The 21,211-nt window shown below is 39.2% G+C and overlaps 2 protein-coding genes across 2 annotated transcripts in view; one reads left to right on the top strand and one right to left on the bottom strand.

Annotated features, from left to right (window-relative positions):
* The window catches only part of LOC105222632 (uncharacterized), a 135,367-nt gene that overhangs the window by 17,171 nt on the left and 96,985 nt on the right, over nt 1-21,211 (bottom strand). The gene's annotated exons all lie outside the window — the stretch shown is intronic.
* Nucleotides 12,069-13,905, top strand: LOC105222627 (uncharacterized). Its single transcript, XM_011200014.4, has 2 exons — nt 12,069-12,304; nt 12,379-13,905. Exons 1-2 carry the CDS (start codon nt 12,290-12,292, stop codon nt 13,234-13,236), a joined length of 873 nt encoding a protein of 290 aa, XP_011198316.2. The 5' UTR covers nt 12,069-12,289; the 3' UTR covers nt 13,237-13,905.

The following is a 21,211-nucleotide window of genomic DNA, read 5'->3' as shown; positions in this document are numbered from 1 at the left end:
GCGCTGCGGCGTGGCGCTTAAAATGTGAATATTAGCACTTCGAATCAGCAAGAACCACAACTCATTTTCACTGTCATCTGTTGCCAGAAAGCATGCCTTTGTTTGTACATGTGTTTGTATGTAAATTATGAGGAGATTTCATTGCACAATGTTTACAGAATTATGACATGATAATGGGCTGAGGGCATATGCTTCAATGGGGCAAGCTTGCTTTCCCAAAAAAGGTAAAAAAGTCATAAAAAATATTTTTTTTATATTTCAGAGGCTTTAAAATTCTTGGAACGTTATATTAGAGATAATCTCAGGATTAGAAGAAAAATATTGAAGTGGGATATAAGCCGAATCCATTTTTTATTATAATTTGTAAGGAAAGGCTTCTCCTATTTAGATCGCAAGTGGAGCATAAGACAGTCAATATATATGTATTTATCAAGAACTTTCAAAACGCTTCACCGCTTACTCAAACTACTGCGAACAAAGGCCAAATCATGGTTCTGAACAAAACGTTATTTATGAGAACCCATACAAAGAAAGTTGTAAATTACAATACTTTCTTTTCACATTTTACATTCTCCTACTATTTCCGAGAAAATTTCAAACAACTTTGTTTCCAATACCAACTACACGGACCAGCAGTTTGTCAAGGAAATTAAGCAGAGTCTGCTTGCCGAGTGAGCGAGAAAATTCCCAGAGCATTTAAGAACGTTTAAAAATGCTTTATGCAAATTTTCTCTCTGACTTCCGAAGTAATTTCTTAAATATTTGCATACATTACGGCGCACAAGCGAAAACAACGTCATTTCACCAGAAAGAAGTTCAGCAGAAAATGTTCCTTTTGTGGAGCGCGTTTTTGTTGTCTTTGCATGCAACGCACACACATACACCAACGCAGTTGTGAACATTCCCCTGTCTGTGTGCACAAACGCATTGTTTATGTATGCACTTGACTAGACTTCGTTGACGGATGCACTCGTGTATGCAGCAAAGTGCGGCCGCTTGCAACGCTCCGAGTGTCATGAGTACTTCTACGCAAACATCAAACAGCAGACAACAGCAGCAACAATGAAAGTAATGCACACACGTAATGATCATCTTTTTCGTCAAGCAGCCATCATCGTCGGCATTTGAAGACAACAAAGCTGTAAACAACGACAAAAACGATTGCAGTTAGTAGAGCAGAGGGTAAATACGATTAGAGCAACAACAGTGTCATAAACCAGATCGGTCCGTTATCGTATTTTACTTTCAGTCGATTTTCCAACCAAGCTCTTAGTTTCTTAGTAAGTGCCCTGCAGGAAAGCGAGGTTACGCACTCTTTGACCAGCCCTGTACGCACTGTTAATGAGTTCAAGGCTAGTATCGATGCACTGCTATCTGACCAAATGGTCACTTCTGTGAAGGAGGCTGCACTCCGGAGCAGTAAATTTGCTGCTACTTTAATGGCTATAACCTCGGCCTGAAATACACTGCAATAGTCGGGAAGTCTAAAACTGCAGTTGATAGAGAACTCCTGACATTAGATCCCTACACCAACCTTCCCTCCAACCGCTTCTTCCCACCCACAACTCCTTCGCCGATATATGGTTGAAGAACGAGCCGTCACAGTTCGGTTTAGAGACTTCATGATCCAAGTGATGCGGTATGAAGTCGAAATTAGCGAGGATTTCCGGGTGTTCAGACCCTTGTTCGGACCCGTGTTCGAGACTTTCTCAGTCTAATGATAGCTTTCGCAGTCGTACACCTTCCGGCGATGTTCATGGGCAGTACGTACAGAATGGCGTTAAGTGTCATGGTTGGAGTAGACCTTAGTGCACCACACAAGCTAATGAGCGCCGCCCGTTGAAAGCTCTCGAATTTCTTGCCAAATTCGGCTCTTTCCAGAGCCCTCCATCACATAAAGACTCCACAGAATGTAATGGGCTTGACTATGGTGTCTTAAAGCCAGAGGAAGCAAGCGTTAAAATTCCGAGAAAATATTAGAAATAAGAGAAATGAGAGAAAACCTCTTTTTTCAAATTTTAGCATATCTAAGAGACTTCTTTATGACCGGTACCTTTACAGTTTCCCTCGAACTCATAAAAGTTTCAACAGTTTCGAACTTCAAACCCTTTTTTACTTCTTCCAGATTTCCTTGCAGGGGTAACCACACAAGTACCTATATACATATATGCCTGTATGCCTTAAGTGGATTATCTAACAATATGCAAACTAAGAAAGAACAACAACAACAAGAGCTGCGAACAATAGTCGGTTTCTGCACAATAAAAACAACAAGAGTAAGCAAAAGAAACATTAGTGCAAATACATACAAAAAAGGCTCCGAGCTATTGAGCCACTCTTCTTGCCGTTGCCGCAGCAGCACGCACAAGGCCACCATAGTTAGGATAACCACCAAGCAAGTGCATGCAAACAGCAGACAAGGACGACGCTGCTGCTGTTGCAGTTAAACTGAAGAAGAAACTCTTTAAGTTGAGGAATAATAAAGTTCTTGTCAAACTACCGGTTCGAGGCGGACCGAGAGGCAGCCATGCAAATCAGGCGGAAATGTTGCGACTTCCTCGTTGCATGCATGGCGAACAGCAGAGGAGTGCAGGAGCGGTGTAGGGGAGGACGAAACAACAGCCACAGCTGCCATGCTGGTTGGGGGAAACATTAGACGACGGCAGGAAGCTGCAAAGAGCCAGCGGCTGTAGTCCGCACACAGCCACACGCACACAGAGCGCTATATCCAAGGACATAGCAGACACATTCTTTGTGCGCTTGTGAGTGCCAGTGCTGCCATGAAGATGATTAGCCCAGCCTTGGCAGGGGTGTAGCCCTACATACCACACACACCACAATTTAAATACCACACATACAACTATACCTCAACCACGAAGCCACCAACAACTGGCATAGCAGACTGCTTTCTCACAATTGATTTGTCCTATTGGCCTAGTTTAAGAATAAAATACTAATTTATTAAATTGAATTGGATGAGCAGGACGTATGCTCGGGAAATTCATTGAAAAGGAATAGCAATTGTAGAAGAAGTGAAGATTTACTTAGCAGAAGACCATTTTATTTCATTCGGTTACATGAGTCTTCATTTGGTTTATAACATTCGATGATAATCTAATTGAATGGCGAAACAGTTCTATGTAATTATTGTTAAGGTTACCGATAACATGATTTTAGTTTAAAGCTAGAAAAGGTGCTGAACCTTCGTCTAATTTTAGATCTACGAACAATGCTGAGTACTGAGAATTCTGGCGTTATAATTTCGACTGTCAATAACCCTAAGATTTTAGGATTTCAAGAGCCTGTGCTCCTTCACTCCTCACACGACCGCGATTATTGCCAAAGTATAGAAAGTATAGAGCCGTAACAAAATCCTCAAGTCGCTAGCCAGCAGCACATGAGGAAAATACTAAGACACGTTGTTGGTAATATACAAGGTAATCGGCCGTCCGGTCCTTAACCACGTCGCCAGGAGCATCAAGAGGTTCTTCCTCTACTATGTCGACGACACGAAACAATACGTCTTTCAAGACATCGGACGCAACAAACTTCAGATATGCATTCAACCTGGAGCCATTAATACCTTCATCGACTTCCTCTCAGTGAATGGCGTACCTGAAGTCAAACAACCACTCATTGCAGACCACGAGCTCGAGAATCAAGAGTGACCCTTGCGCAGCTTAATTCTGGATACTATTGCAGGCTAAACTCATACTTAGCCAGAATCGACTCTGACATATCACACATATGTCCAGCATACAAAAAATCCCCACATGATAGTAACCACCTCTTTACGTGCCCTGTTAACCGTAAAAGATGTAAAGACAGCCCTCTTCCTATTGTCTGAACCCGTCAAAACAGCATGCTTCCTGGGTCTGCTGTTAGATGACGAAGATGACAACTTGTCTAGTCCTTACCATGATCTTCGAAAGATTAGATGAAATATGTTGGTGAGGATGTTGACTACTTTAAGAGAAACAGTGTTTCTTGGCATATGTTTACCGTTATATCTGAGAGAGTAGTCGAAATGTGAGTCAGGTTTTAAGAAATATTATATGTCTCCATTACAGAATTATGTTGTTTTAAAGTTGGTATCATATACAAAATTCGCCTTTTAAGCACCTGTCATGATACCGGCTGAGTCTCATGGGCGGATTAAGCTATTCGCTGAACATTCATAAATGACAACGATGATTTTAGCCTAAGTTCCCCTCTTTTGACACAATTGTCATGAAATATTGTTTATCCAACATGTCATCTCAATTAAGCGAGCTACCGTTTTAAAATCGACCTCAACTTACCACCGCGTCGTTATATAATATTTTCACGCACGCCTTTTTGCACATGCCTTCTGGGTGGCCTACATTTGAATACTTCGGGGGCCTATTTAACGGTGTTGTGTGCGTACTTAGGGAACGATCGTTTTTCAATGTCTGATTTGTTTCCTTTAACTGTCATTCGCTTTTGCAAACACTTGCAGTGTAAAGTTTCAATTCACCAACCCAATCACACTAATGAACCCATTTAGATAATGTTTCTTTCCTTCTGTCTCATAAGCGGCGGCACAAAAGGTAAACAATTCATTACACTAAAAAAACATTGAAAGTAATGCTTTGCGGTTACAACGCACTCGATATTTTTCTAATAATATATGTGTACACGAAATATACGAAATAGGCTATGAAAATACTAACTACGAGAGTAGTATGATAAATCAGTGACTTTTTGAAACGCTTTGTATATAATATACAGCTATTAAATAAAAACACTTCACATACTCTTTCAAAAGACTCCTAAATGATTCATAGCAATAACTTGGAACTTTCCCGTGATAAATTCTGTTTTTTTTTACGGAAAATTGAAGGTGACAACCCTAAAAAGTTTATTTTTGCGACGCAATGCGTTTATGCTTTCATATCGAATTATATAAATTATCACATATTTTTTTAAGAAGGTGGCAACTTTTTTTTATAAAATACCCTTTCCATACTAAGGTAAGGACTACTAAGTGATTTTCAGCAATAACTGGGAACTTTTCCATGTTTCTTTTATTGCGTAAAACAGTACTAGATATTTTCCTTTCCGAATTCCAAATTTCGAAAAGGTGGCAACCCCAAAAAATTAATTTCATGCTACGCAAATCGCATTGCTTTCACATCGCATTACATTTTTAAAAAGGTGGCAGCACTTTTTTTATATAAGACCTCATTGTATGTATGTATGTATGTATGTATACCTTTTCGGAAGATCCCTAAGGATTTTCTGCTACAACTTGAAATTTTTCGTGAAAAATTGTGTGAAAATCAGTACTAGATATATTTTATTTTTCAAATGCAGCGAAAAATTTAATTTGTTTGAATTTAAAATTTCAAAAAGGTGGCAACCCTAAAAAAATTATTTATGCGACGCAAATAGCATTGTTTTCATAGCACATTAAATTATCGCAAACATTTTTTTAAAAAGGTGGCAGCTCTTTTTTTAAATACTTAACTTTTTTTAATTTGGCAGTTTTAATTTGAAGGTGGCAACACTGTTGAAAAAACATTTTAAACTTTTTGTTAGTTGCTTCTAAAAACTAACTGACTTTCTCAGCAGACCTTGTACTTATGTATGCACATATGTATGTAGATATATATGTATGCAAATATGTTTGTATGTGTACATATGCACATATGTATATACGTATTTATATTTACGAAGAGGGCAAGTCTGTGCGTATAAAAAGCCACGGTAGTAGAGCAACGAAAATGCTAACAGTATTGTGGTATTATTATATAAATACATACATATATGCACAAAAACAGAGGCACACACATATACACACCCAGCCAAGTATTTGTTGAGGTTGGCATACAGGCCGGTGTGTTGTTTCCAATGTTGTTATTGTCATTAATTTTCTTGACATATTTGTTACTTTGGCGCACCTTGAAATGCGAGCTCACACACACATACAAATACACAAATACATATTGACACAAACTCAAACAATAAGGAGCGCAAACAAATTTATATTTATTGTTGACTATACATATGTATATGTGAGATTGTGTGTGCTTGTACTTTGCTAACAAACTAACTTCGTTCATTAGGACCGGACGCACTGCGCCACGAGGCGCACACAGCGCCGCCAACTGACGCCATCACGTATTTTTATATGTGTATGTACATATGTATGTATGTAATTGTATATATCTGTATATAGAAAGTATGTGTATGCAATAGTATTTGTCGCACAACCGCTAGAACTGGCTAAAAGGAGCGCATGCACAGGTGTAGACAATTTAGAATTTCGCATTGCCAGCAAAGACGGCGACAACAACAAAAACGATAGCTATGCTTTTTATGGCAACAACATGCTAGCCAGGCGTCAGTGTGTCAGTGCTCAAAGGCTTCCGACATAGTTTAAAGCCGCTTACCAAATATAAGGTCAAATTATAGGCGTTGAACAAGGCCGGCGCACCGAAGCTAGTTCCAGCGTTGCAGCCTTAAAGCACCAGTTGCGGCGTGTCCACCCCTGCCTGCGTCTGCGATTTAGCCAAGTGCTGAGACCTTGAATGCGCAAGTTGACGTGGTGACGAAATGTCTGGCCATAAAACGGTAAATATGCGAACCCACGAAACTTGTACTCCGAGTTTAACTCATTTTCGCTGACGGCGGATCGCATGACTTGGCGTAATTTGCCCGCATACATTTCCGATAGCATAAAATTTAATGTTTTCTGAACGGCTTTTCGTTACTTCTAGTTACTTTTAGTTAGGAATGTTGGATTTACTTAGTGGTGGGGACTTTCTCTCTGAGAAGCCAGACGAAAAAATGCGTGTAGATGGATATCAGCTATCCCGCTGCAGCTGACATCCAGTCTTACCGTTTGAAACCAAATTAGATAGTCTACAGTTAGAGCTCTTATAACCATTAAAAACTTGGGGAAAGAGAAAAGTTCCGTAAGATGTTCAATCTTACCACAATGAATTCCGATCGGGCAGTGCCCGGTTTTAGCTCGTACAATCAATGAGCGGTGGGCATTTCTAGATCTCTTACGATATACCCTAGACCAGAGAGTTCTTGCCACTGCATATCTGGTTGTTGTTTAGCAACGCTTGCTGAGCTAGTCTAAGGTCCAGCAGTTCAGTACTAAACCACAAGAAGCCAACTGAGCTCTTTTCCTGTTCCCATTCTGCAGTTCTTGAAACTGAGTAAACGGCCTAATACGCTCATCAGCCTTACAGTTTTCTACAATATCGCTGCGGCCAGGTACATAAATCAGTCTAACCATAAAATAGCTCGATGCTAGAATACAGACATCCCCTTTTTCCCAAGGCTTTCTTAAAGTTAGAGTTGGAACCCATTGATAAAGAAACTCACCGCACCTCTCTTCTAGGGGCTTCTACGCACCTTCATTTTCCTCGAAGGAATGTTGGCGGAGTTAATACCGCCTGAGTTTGTTCGAGGCGTGAGAGAATTACCGAGTGTTCAGGGACTCAAAGGGTAGAGTACGTAACTATTCCTTTAACAGGACAAACATATATAGTGCGGTAATAGTCCATCACACTATCAGCAATATTGAAAAATACCTCTTGGACGTAACCAGTGCTTAAATCTAAAGATGCCTCGGAAAACTTGTTTAAAGAAAACACCGTTAATCATTTACCAGTGCGCACAAACCAACCGTTAACACGAATTTCCTCTAATTACCAACATCTAACATATTTTCGCTCACATATGTGGAAACCAGTTGTACCAGTTGTAAAGTGAATTATACAAGGCTCCTGATTAGCCCTAAAATGAACTCATCCACTCCCATCGAAATTAATTCGGCATTATTCTTCTCTACAAACCGCGAACGCCATGCCTTTCAGAGCCGAAGCTTTGTGTTTGTTGAATTTCGCGCGTGCTTCGGCGGTGTTGGTTGCCTTTCAATTAGAAGTGTCTGCTTTGTGGCCGACAACCGCCTGGTAACAAACGATAGTAGGCAACAAAGCGATCGCACACTAACATACACACATACCATCAAAGCCTTACATGCATGTGAGGGTGCCGAGTATGTTGGCACCAGCTCGTGGGTGGATGGGGGTACGCACAACCGTTTGAATACTAAACAGCTTTTAACGAGTGTCGGGATAGAGTATTTGTGTGTGTGTGTGTGTGTAAAAGGCGAGCAGTTTTAGGCCAGCAAGGCATGGGTGTCACTAATGAATACAAACAAAGAATACTTTCGGAAGTAAACCAGCGAGCACGTTCAACACGTGCCCGATATGCCAGCACTACTATATACAAAGTGGCAAGTAGGGTTTTTTGGACTCCTCCTGGTACCTAATCGTGAGCAGGGTTAATTGTACTTGTTGCTGGTGTTGCTGCCTGTGTTGGAATTTGATGAGTTTTAGTTTAAGAAGTTCTAAACTTTTTTCTAGCATATCGATTTAGATGATACCTAGCACCCCATTTTATACAAGAAGAAGGAAACCCGTTAACTTTGACTGAAAGCGTCCTTAAATGGAGAGCTAATATTCTGGACAATTGTGATGTCCAGTAATAGCATGTAGAACAGAAAATTTGTGGGTTTGCGAGTTATACGAGCTTTGCCTCTTTACTTCAATAAAACTGCAAAGAAAGTAATTTTTCTTGTTACGACGGGTCAATCGAGTTATTACTGCAGATGACTGCAGATTAAAACAACTGTCGGGAGTAGAGAACATTTGTGGAAATGGAAATATAACGCGGCAGTAAAATGGATATAATTATTTTATAATTTTTCTCACAGTGAGAGTGTGCCATAACACTAACTTAGAAACTTAACTTTGATATGCATTAAATTCGGAGCCACTAATGGTTTTTTCTACTTTGACACGCGCAACCTTGCTGGTTCCAATAGTTCATCATGCACATAATGTGAAACCATAATGCGTTTGTATATTGTTAGTTTTAATTAAATTCGTTGCGCTTTGCCTTTAAATATTTATTTTAGTGAAAAATTTTATTTTTTTCTCAATGATACCGTTTGTCAATTTTGTGGCCATTAGATTGCTCATTCATTTGCAAAATTTGACTTTAATTCAGATTTGCTCTATTCACAAAAAGGCCAGTTGAAATAAATTTTTTGCCAATTAAATATATAAAATCACACTATTTTTTACTCAGCTAATATATGCCTACTGACATAAATTAACACATATTAATTTAGTGAATACGATAAAAAATATTCCGCCGTTTTGCGGTTTGTTTGTTTAGTCGATTTAGCTTTTTATGCAGAAATCGATCCAATATTGTCAGTCAACATTTAAATTATTGTTGTTGTAATCAAATGCTAATTTATAACGGATTTCGTTGCACAGTGATTAGCACCTGTAAATCTCGTAATTTACATAAATTTTGGGTTTGACAAATATAATATGTGTGCTTGTATGTAAGCATATATGACTGTAAAGCAATTGTATAAAAATGATAAAAAACGCATTAAATAGAAATTATTTTGACATTTTCCTTTGCGAAATAAAATTATGTTATCATCAGCATTATTGCTTTTGCATTATTAGTGGTTAGAACGTTCAACTGTGCTGTTGCTGTGTCTCCGTAAAATTCGTTCAGTAATCATAATTTATTAGTATTGGTTACCATACTTCGTTGAACAATTTTAAATGAATTCAAAAAAGCACTTTCTAGTTGCCCATCGTAGTGTAGTTCCATTATTCTAGATATAGATACTTTGTTTATGAGCCCCATTGGACTAAGAACGCAATTTTTCCCCTTTTATGATTATTATGCCCTCTAGTGGAATTTTATAATGCCTATAATCCTATCTCACTAATTTTACTATTTTTTATGATTTTTTAAGCATTTCGACCTTCCCGTAAATAAACATTGTGGCAAGCTTAGTGTTCGCTGTTCAGAGTATAACAAAATTCGCTCGATTCCATACAAAAAAGTCCGGTCCCTATCCTCGACCGAATCAAACTCTTGTTTCCTCAGTGAATTTCCTCTTCATTTTTAAATTAGAATAAAACAGATTCCGCGGTGCGCATCTGCGACAAAAGAGAAAATAAAAAGGCAAAATAATGAGAATTGGAAGAACTTTATGTTGTATTTCGTGGAGAAGCATATTTTTCGCGGACTCTAATCGTTTCTATTTTCACAAAATATTCGGGGGCTTTCAAACATACCAGATAGTTACCCGTTTTATAACAAATAGTTTAACCAAAATGTCAAGTACATGACATATTGAGAATTTCTGCTTGGAAATCTAGCTATAATTGAAGCCATCCGGTGTCAACTCAGCTTCTGATCCACCGTCGAACGAAAGGTAACCTCATTTTCTAATTGAACTACCTTCATGTCATAAGGTCTTACGATAACTTTAGTATAACTACTATATAATCAGTAAAAAACACTTAGGACCGTTTTTTCAATATCTGTTTAGCAGCCAACTGTCAGTTATTTTATCCAAGACTCCTTCTTTCGATAAAGAACCTTTTTCTAACCAGCTAAGTTATGAATAACTTACCCAAGGCTCCCACTTTCAATAAAGAGCCTTTCTTTTAACCAAAAATTAACTGTCAGATGGCTGCTAACCAGACAAACGGCTTTAGAAGGAGAACTTTTTAGATTTTTATACTCTCGCCACAAAGTTGCTAAAGAGAGTATTATAGTTTTGTTCACATAACGGTTGTTTGTAAGTCCTAAAACTAAAAGAGTCAGATATAGGGTTATATATACCAAAGTGATCAGGGTGACGAGTAGAGTTGAAATCCGGATGTCTGTCTGTCCGTCCGTCCGTCCGTCCGTGCAAGCTGTAACTTGAGTAAAAATTGAGATATCATGATGATACTTGGTACACGTATTTCTTGGCTCCATAAGAAGGTTAAGTTCGAAGATGGGCAAAAACCTATAAAGTGTCATAACTAAGCCATAAATAAAGATATTAAAGTGAAATTTGGCACAAAGGATCACATTAGGGAGGAGCATATTTGGAAGTAATTTTTTTGGAAAAGTGGGCGTGGCCCCGCCCCCTATTAAGTTATTTGTACATATCTCGGAAACTACTATAGCTATGTCAACCAAACTCTAAGGAATCGTTTCCTTCCGGCATTTCCATATACAGTTCAAAAATGGAAGAAATCGGATAATAACCACGCCCACCTCCCATACAAAGGTTATGTTGAAAATCACTAAAAGTGCATTAACCGACTAACAAAAAACGTCAAAAACACTAAATTTTACGGAAGGAATGGCGGAGGAAAGCTGTACCCAGGCTTTTTTTAAAAATTGAAAATGGGCGTGGCTTCGCCCACTTATGGACCAAAACCCTTATCTCAGCAACTACTCTACCGATTTCAGTGAATTTCGGTTCATAATATTTTTTTAACACCCTGATGACATGTACAAAATATGGGCGAAATCGGTTCACAACCACGCCTTCTTCCAATATAACGCTATTTTGAAATCCATCTGATGCCTTCTCTGTATAATACGAGTATGTACATACATATATACATTAGGAACCAAAATAAAAAAATATGTAAATGTCGGATAATGAAATCTCGATTATCACCTTATCATGCGAGAGTATAAAATGTTCGGTAACACCGAACTTAGCCCTTCCTTACTTGTTTTAGTTGCTTTTATCCTCTCAGGAAAAGCGAAGAGCGGTTTATGAAGAAAGCAAATATAAATAAAAAAACTAAAAGAAGTATTTGTTTTATATTCAAATTAGTATATATGTTAGCAGATAACCCAAAAAAAATGGTGTAAAACACGGAGCAGAGCATATTCGATCGTCTTCCCAAATTCACATACCGAACTCTACGACTGTTTACCTACCTAAACGTTCGCATGATCGAGAGCCGGCAAAATGAATTCATATTGCACAGCTGTGAGACGCGACTGAACTTACTTAAATTGATTCGTGTAGCTGGGCGTTTTACTGATAACAAAAATAACAACATCTGTCCATTAATAATTAATCGTCTAACTAATTTGCAAAGTTTTTAGCGAATCTGTTACGAATTTTAATGAGTCGATACTAAGTGGCGACGGGTACCTCTTATCAAGACAGCGACATCACAAGTTAAGTGGACTGAATGAATATGCAAAAATTCGCGTCCCGATTGCGAGACGTGAACTTGAGCATTGCACGAATTTATTGCTTCGATTGCTTCGCGAAAGCTCTTGTTGTAGGTGGACTAAATACGTGAACTTCATTTTTGATATAAAATAACCGCGGAGATCTACAACTGACATCACAAACAGTTCATCTCTCTCAAGTCGAGCATCACACTTGCAATCGTTGGAATCGAAAATGCGCGCCTTCATTGTGAGTAGAATTGTCGGACTTACTTATTCCTAGCACCAAACACTAAACAAAATTGTCCTATTCTCCCTTCCCAGGTATTAGCTTTGTTCGCCGTAGGGCGTGCTGATGTTGGTGGCTACAATTACCCATCTGCCGGTGGTTCGCTTGGCGGTTTGGGTGGCTCCCACGGCAGTGATGGTGCTGCACTCTTGAGTGCACCCATTGGTGGTCATGGCGCTGGACCCGTAAGCAGTGGGGGAATTGGTGACTTTGGTAGCCCACTGAGCGCACCAGTTGATGCCGGTCATGCAGCACCAGCTCCAGCTGCACCTGAATTCCAGAAGGAATTCTTCACCTACACCGCACCAGAAGCTGACTTCGATGATGATAAGTCTCTGGGTGACTTGTCTGGCTCGTTAAAGAAGAACTTGCGTGTCGTCTTCATTAAGGGACCCGAAAACAATGGACTCTCAGAAGCTGCCATCCAATTGGCTAAACACGCCGGTGAAGAGAGAACCGCCATCTATGTGTTGCAGAAACAAAACGACATCTCTGGCTTGGCTCAACAATTGCAGAATCTCAACAGACAAAACACCAACAAACCCGAAGTGCACTTCGTTAAGTACCGCACACCCGAAGATGCGGCTCACGCTCAACATGCCATCCAACAGCAATACGACGATTTGGGTGGAAAATCCGTGTCGCATGACGGTGGTTTGGCCCCAGTGCATAACTATGCTTCCCCAGCTGCACCTGCTGCACCCGTCGCTCCCTCCAACTCGTACATCCCACCCGCAGCACCTGTAGCACCTGAAGCTCCTGCCGCTCCAGTCGCCCCAGTTGCACCATCGAACTCGTACATCCCACCGGCAGCACCTGCCAATACCTACATTCCTCCCGCCAGCCAGCCACAGGCACCAAGCAACGCCTACTTGCCTATCCTCAAGTTCTAAGGTACATTTGGAGTTATGGCCATTCAAAGTAAATGGCTTAAGTCAGAGAAATCTCCCGCTTACCCTCATTGTATAATAATGTTCATGAATGTGTTGCACAACTAGTTTTATTTTGTACATAATTAGTTAATAAAAAACTTAAATCAATTTTAACAAACTTTGTCTCATTTAAATATTTTATCTGCGCATAATTTATATTCCGTTCGTAACCCTGACCTTCGTCAAGTGACGTTTGATGTTGAGGAACACGTGTAAAATGTTGTTGTTATCTAAGCGCAGCTTCATTTGCATACAGAAAATTACTCTAAAACACCCAACAAATAAAATAAACAACAACACAACTAAAGTGAGGTGAGCATCTTCAAAAATCTGAATATTCATTGCTTGCTAAGTGATTCGCGCGCTGAAACGAGGTAAAGTGGATCAAAAAAGTCGGTTGACAAATTAATGAAATTTAGAAGGCAGCTACTACGTGGTTGTTAACAACTAGACGGGTAGCAATATTTGATTTAAGTTAGACAAGGGTTATACTGTGTGCAAAAATAGTAAGACTTTTTAGTTTAAATTTCGAACGAAAATAGAGTTAAAGTACGATTGGTTCCAAATCACTTAATTTTTTCGAAAAACCGCGTCATGTTAACGTCTGTAAACAATGTCTTCTGACTACCATATTATTACTACCGATGAGTATTTAATCTCTGCTTATGACCCGGAAACATACGATAGATCGGCCGAATATCGTGGCGAGGACGAGCCGAAACCTTAAGAACTACGTCAAAGCAGGTCAAAAATCAAAATTATGTTGACAATTTTGAAAATTTGCTGTCAAGTGTGGCTTATTTTCACGGAGCGATTGGTAAAAACTTATATATAATATATTACTGTATCTTAACTGAGAGGTATGAGCTATATCATATAAAGTCAACCAGTGGCCGAAAACTCTATTCTTCAAATATAACTATTTTTAGATACCTTCCACTACCTGTACTTATTTCGTCACAATGCCATAGCATCTGATCAAATTTGGCACTGACTGGTCCGTATAAACTGTGCGCGGACACTGTAGGCCATCCTAATAGAGGCTAATAACATAAGCATGGAAATAATAAGCATATGTATTGAAATATGCGAAAATATAGTTTTTTTTTTTCTCAGTCCGGGTCAAAATTGATCAGATGATATACAATGTACCGCTTATTCATTGATTTCAATGATAGTTTTAAATTTTTGTCCAACGTATTATAATGAGCTGAAGAAATAAACTGATTGCACTGGAACATTGGCTCAGCTCGAAAGTTTTTTTTTGGTTGAAGTGATTTCAGAAAAGGCGATGAAGCATGGCAGTGGATCAATATAATTAAGGCATTCAAACACACAGTGAGTAAAATGTTGCTTTTTAAGATAAAGTTTTCTAGGCTATACCATATTTTTAAGTTAGCTTTCAGATATATTTGAGATAGAAAACATTTAAAATTGATGAGACCTTTTGTAACTTCAACCAGCGCTCTACAGTCCAATTAAGGCAAATAATGTATGGATGGAAGCAACTAGACTTAATAAACTTGCGAAATCAACCTTCCCCACATCCCTATACACAAATAAATAATTATATATATTCATTTGTATAACGGGTGCTTTTTAGAAGTGTGCTTTACAATGAGGCAGTACCTTTTTCGGGGTTGGTACTTAATTTATACTCAGTTTGATGTGCCATTCATAATGAACAGATTCACAGTGAAACAACGTTTGCAAATCTTGCAAATTTAAAACCAAAATAATGATTTAGTACGGCCGAACCACCGCGAGCTATGTCCACTGTTCGATCGACATAACATAACAACCCTACAGGGTTGGTAATTCGAAGAATCAGGGATCAGTTTCACACCATGTTTACTCTAGTAAATAACGCGCATCATCATAAATCAATCAAAAATTAAAGCCGGACGACTAACAAGCCGTCGCACATTCGGTGAATGGGCCGCAAATGAGATAACTAATGATCCCGATTTTCACAAGAATATTTTGTTCAGCGATGAAGCTCACTTTTGGTTGAATGGGCATGTTCATTACAAAAATTGCCGCATTTGGAGTGATGATAATCTATAAGCCAATGTTGAGCAGCCGTTACATCCTCAAAAAGTCATTGTTCAGAATTCCCTATGGGCAGATCAATGATTCCCGATCCATATATCTTCATAAATGAAGCCGACCATAATGTACCAGTAAATGGTGTACACTGCAGAGCCATGATTAATGACTTTTTCGTGACTGAATTGGCGGATGTTAATATGGATGACCTGTGGTTCCAACAAGACGACGCCATACAGCCAACGAATCAATCAACATTTTATTGAAGGAAATTATTGGTAAACGCATTATCTTGCGTCGTGGGCCTGTGGAATGGCCTACAAGATCGTGTATTTTAACGCCGCTGGACTATTTTTTTTAAATTTATGTGAAGTCGCTGCTCTACGCAAATAAGTTTGAGACTACGGATGTTTTGAGAGAGAATATTCAGCGAATGGTCGCAAAATTGGGCCTCTCCGCTGTAATTTATTCGATCCAGCCCCGGCGGTCACTTGCCCGAAATCATTTGCAAAATATAATGGCAAACTCTTGTATTTATACAAATGTTGAATTCTTGGTCTTAATATTAAATTATATACGTTTTATATCTTCTTAAAAACCATACTACTTACTAAAAAAGCACCCTTTATCGCCAGTATTAAAATATACACATTCACGCTTCCATATATGGAATTAAAAAGTTATGCTGCCTGTCAAGCTTTCGCTCACCAGCTCACAGGATTAACCTGTCTGAATACTGTCATTTGGATATATTTTTTTGCTTTGCAGCTAATGCGGGCTGGCTGTCGCAAGAAAAACATTACTATGCACAAAAACAAGCTGCCAACTAATCCACTTATGGCTTCGGCAAAACATCGACAGAAAGCCAAACAACAACAACAATCGCCAGCAACAACAAAGTGTGTGCGGCGATAAAAGGTGGGTGTGTGAAAGCTATTAATTTGTAAAAGTGTCAATTAATAGCGGCAGTTTGGGGCAGCAAGTTGAGGTGTGTGAACCAGACAAGCCGGCGCTTCGTGAATTTACGACCGAAAATAAATTAGTAAACTAGCAGATGTATGTATGTATGTATTTAAATGCGTGAAGCGCATACATTATATAGTATATGATTAGAGGATATAAATTGTATGAAAAAGCGCTTTGCCACAAGCCAAGTGAAATAAGCGGCAATAAGTTTAAGTAAGTGCGCGTTTGGGTGTGTGTGTGTGCATGAGTTCAATAGATAAGCTTTAAATACATAAAGCTCAAGTATAACCCAATTTATTTGCAAACTCAAATGCACAACTTTTTATGGTCAGCGCGCTTTAAACCAAAGCGGTGAAGGCGGCGACGCGTACGTGCCACGTGTGGCGAGGCGTGTTAAAAACGGGAAGCTGCGTGCAACGAAAGTCAATGCATAATGCTGAGTGTTACTAAACTGCGCTGCAACTGTTGCTGTTTTTGTTGTTGCTGCCGGTTTTTTTGCTCTTCTCCCCCACTTGTTTTAGCGTTTTGTCTTTATTTTGAAGCGGTCAAAAAGTACTTTACACGTTGTTGCACAATTTATGATTGTGCAGCGTGCAGACGCTTCCTGTTGCATTTTTATCGCCGCCACGTTTTAATGCGGTGGCGCGGTGGTGCTGTGTGCGTGTCTGCTTTTCTTGCTCGATGGCTTTTTGCAGTTGATTTTCGGTTTGCTATTTTAGTCCTTGGTAGGTGCTGGTCGGAGCTGCACAGCAAAGTAGTGCTCATAAAGGGCGAACACACGTGGCTACATTCGACTGATAACCCAATAAGCCAAACATTAATGAAGAGAAGAATATTGAAATATTCAATTAGATCTAACAAGCGCGAGAGCGGTTCAGTTAGTGAGAGTCGCTCACGGGACTTGATAAAAGGAAACTGTGCTTTGAACTTGTAACGCAGTTCAATGTTCCCGACATAATCAAGGGATATTGGAGAGGTCTCTATATGATGTCAAGTATAGAAAACAATTTTTAATAAGACCACGGGGCTCCATCTATTTCAGATAAATTCCAAATCTCAAGGACTCTAACTCTTACAATGCAAAGCCACCAGTGATAGGCTGGTTTATGTTGACTTTGAGGCTCGAAAGACTATTTTTTGTTGGCTTAGACACCTCACGCGGTTATATCCGATTTTTCAAAAGCAAAGCAGTTTTCTTCCTTTAACGAAGCGGTCCGAAACCCAGCCCACTATTATGGGGAGGAGTCTTTCGCCTTCTCACTTTAGCTCGCCTTCAAATGAATGTACTTTGGCTACCCAGACGATGCTTGGACTGGGACCGGAAGTCGTGAGCTGCTTGAGCTATGTGTAAAAGAATCGTTTCTGGCCACTGCCAAGTTAATGGCGCTCAGAGCACTTTCCTCACTTGCGTGAACTTTTACAGATGACTCCATCCTCTCGAAAGACTGTTACTTACTAGTTGATAATTCTCAAAAAAAACTGGTCTTGAAATTTCAAAATCTCGATAAGCTATTCTACTTACTTAAGCGAGAATCACTTAGTTCATCCGAAATATGCAAATTTTTAAATAAATCATGCTGTCCTCGCACAAATTTCAGACTTCGGTCGAAACAGAAGCGGTCTGACCTATAATATGTCATCAGTCGTTAACCTACACAACTCCAAAACCACCTCAAAGAATATTTTCTCCTTTTGTCTCGAAGTGCGACTCATACAGTCTTCTATTGCTCACTAGGTTCATTGCCAAACCAACAAAAAAAACCCACACACACGCACCTATGTAAAAAAGCCGACACTTCCTCCTAGAAAGACTTGTTCAACAATTGCTCACACAGTTGGTTTTCTCTTCTAAGTAAACCTTTTTATCGACGGCAAGTCTGCGCAAATGTTTTGCAGGTGTTAAAACAAAAGCAACCGCAGGTCCCGACCCCACGACCCAACAGCTCACCTATTCATTCAATCAAGCCGCCTAACTGCCCGAGCCTTAGCACCTAACCAAGGAAACGCTTTACGCCCAACGGCACACAGGTTATGTGTTAAGGACAGCAATTGTATTCAGTGCCCTTGTCGGCGGGCTTCACACTTCGCTGGTCAGCGATTCACGTGCTTGGCGGTAACAGCGGCGCGCAACAGGAAGCTCAAAAGTGCTCGAATGCATGCTTGACCAAGAGAGCAACGAATTGTAAGTAATTGCTCTTGAGTATTTTTTTTTTGTTGCTGTTGTTAGAACTATTGTTGTAGTTGTTTAAGTAGGTATAAGAAAATGAATTTCATTGTTTTTACAACAAGATAAAGTGAAACATTTTTCGTAACTTTTATATGTACCTCTCAAGTTGTGGTGTGTGTGTAGAGTGAATTTTAAGTATTTTCGTTAAAAGACTTAGAAGATATTTGGTGCATTTAAAGCGTTGCGTACTTCCATCTAACCGTTATTTTTCTACGATAAGTTAAGGTAGGCCCAACTGAATTCTTTATATTACATGCTTAATCGTATTGGCAGTCTTTAAAATTCTGCCGAATCCTTTTTGTTAGTATTTTTTCGAGTCTCGAATGAACGATAAGAAATCTACTGGTATATCGAAGAAAATTTAATTATATATATTGGTCAAATTAAATCGATAAGTATTTATCTGATAATCAGTTCAATTTCAAATATGAAGACGTTACTCGGTTACTGATTTAAATATTGATACAGTCTAGCTCAGCCACTTCAAAATCAGAGTGGACTAAGATCCATAAGGCCACAAACTTAGCATACGATGAAACTTCTGATGACAATTAACTTGACTCCTCGTCTTTATTGATCATTTAATATCACATTAATAGAATACCAGTCTTAAAACAGTGATGTTAGGTTTCTAAAGGTTAGGTTAGGTTAAACTGGTAAGCCAATAAGCCAAGCATAGACCAGTTTTGATCCTTTTCGTTACCAGATGGAGTTCAGTTCCTAGGTCCTAGAGCAGTAGTCATGCTTTAGGGTGCCTGCGCTTGACGCAGATTTTAACAGACTCTGTGACCTCATTGTCGCTACCACCTCCAGTGTGGTCTGAGTCTTCATGTACTATGGGACCTGCGCGATGTAAAGCTGGTTTGGCAGCAATACTTCAACCACTGCAACCTGCTCCTAAGATCGCTGTGACCGCTGAAGGTAGCAGCCTCATCTCCCATCGAAGTTTGGACTGATATCCCAGTCCGTTTCGTTCCTTTTTTTGGCCTCCATGTTGAGCTTTAAATTCGGGGGTCTGTACCCCTAGCGTTTAATACCTACCGCCAGGTTCCTCATTACCAATGGTCGTTGTATTACCCATTCACCTACTTCTAGAGATACATGTAAAGCAGTTCAACATAAAGGGATGATTAGAAAAATACGTCAGCCTTCGCTAAAAGTCGCCTGAGAGCATTTTTGCGGTTGATAAAAGGAAGACCTCTAAATTTTTCACGGATGACAGCAAATTCTTATTAGAACACATATCACATTTGACTTGGACGCCTAAATTTATTTAAGACAAGTATACTACTTTTCCTCGTTTGACAATTAGATCACGGAACGCGCAAAATAAAGTGTAAGAATGCAAGTAGACTACAGACTCATATAATCAAGTATGTACGAATTCGAAACTTTGTAAAGCTCCGCTAGATAGCGCTGAAGTCATTGTTTCAAATTCAAAAGGAGATGTGATAAGGATTAAGAAAGTTCTTGAGGGAGATAGAGTAAGTAAATTTCATAGTTTTAAATAAGGTCTAATTGTTCCATGTTAATATTTTATAAAATGAACCATGGTAAATTTGAGATTTGGTGGAGACTATAGGTTAAAAGCAACTTTATACAACCATTTTAGCATCTCTTTCTACTTCTTTCGGTTGAAACTTCTAGCGCCAATTTAGGCTAATTGGTTAAGTAAGGGATCTGAATAAAGCTCAAACAAATCAAAGCAAGTAAGCCACTGAAATCCTTAAATCAATATAATTTCTATTATTAGTCTCGTTTTGTAAAAAATTTCCACTACAAGGAAATTTGTTGCTAACAAATTATACTTCGGAAATCGCGTGCCACTTGTTACCGTAATAATTTTACAACAAAAGAACATCCTTTCCTCGATAAGCATTAGCTACACGCGCACATACATATGTATATACAACCAAACCAAGGTATGCTTTGCAAAGCGAAATCCCAACCTAATATGCAGTACATATTTAGACCCCTAGGCAAGGGTCACTTTAATTTAGTGCCCGGTTAATCGTCTGGCTTTTAATTGCTACATTTTATTACACTTTTCTGCTTCGCTTGTAGCTGAGTTGAAGCGTTTCATTGGCGTTACTTCATCAGATTGGCAAACCGACATTACCATATCGAGACCGAAATGCGAATGCGAATAATTCTACCATACCGACAGGCACACGAACCTGTACGAGTACATTATATGGGCGCATATAATGCATGTGCCGGTTCGTAAGAATTTACAGCTTTTTGGGGCACAAAACGTTCGCAATGTCACGCACCATTTGCGTGCCAAAATGTGTGCAAATGACTGTGTATTTGTACACAAACAAATCTACCAGCCTATGAGGGTCACTAATAGTGGTCAGTGATTTCTCAATATTAGTCATTTGCCGTTGGGCCCTTGGCTAGGGCTAATGTACTGCTGACCGCCGGACTTAAAATTTTATATTGCTCATTTTGCTTTGCAACATATGATATTGTACCGTTATAAAAGCAAATGCTTTTGAAATACATAAGGTGTCTACTTAATGGAGAACAAAATCCAAGGTCAGTAAAGGCAGGGTTGCAAATCGTTTGTTAGTGGAGTGCGAATCTTTTGCCACCCATGATTGTACGTATATACTTGTATAAAGCAAACTGTAAAGCAAGATTTTTATAATCCATTAAGATTCGAATGTCTTGTAGAGGGAATGGCAGTAG

This window comes from Bactrocera dorsalis, chromosome 2 (assembly GCF_023373825.1).
Source record: "Bactrocera dorsalis isolate Fly_Bdor chromosome 2, ASM2337382v1, whole genome shotgun sequence".
Classification (NCBI taxonomy): Eukaryota; Metazoa; Arthropoda; class Insecta; order Diptera; family Tephritidae; genus Bactrocera; species Bactrocera dorsalis.
Note: the sequence above shows the minus strand (reverse complement) of the source record. Positions and strands in the feature narration are given on the sequence as shown.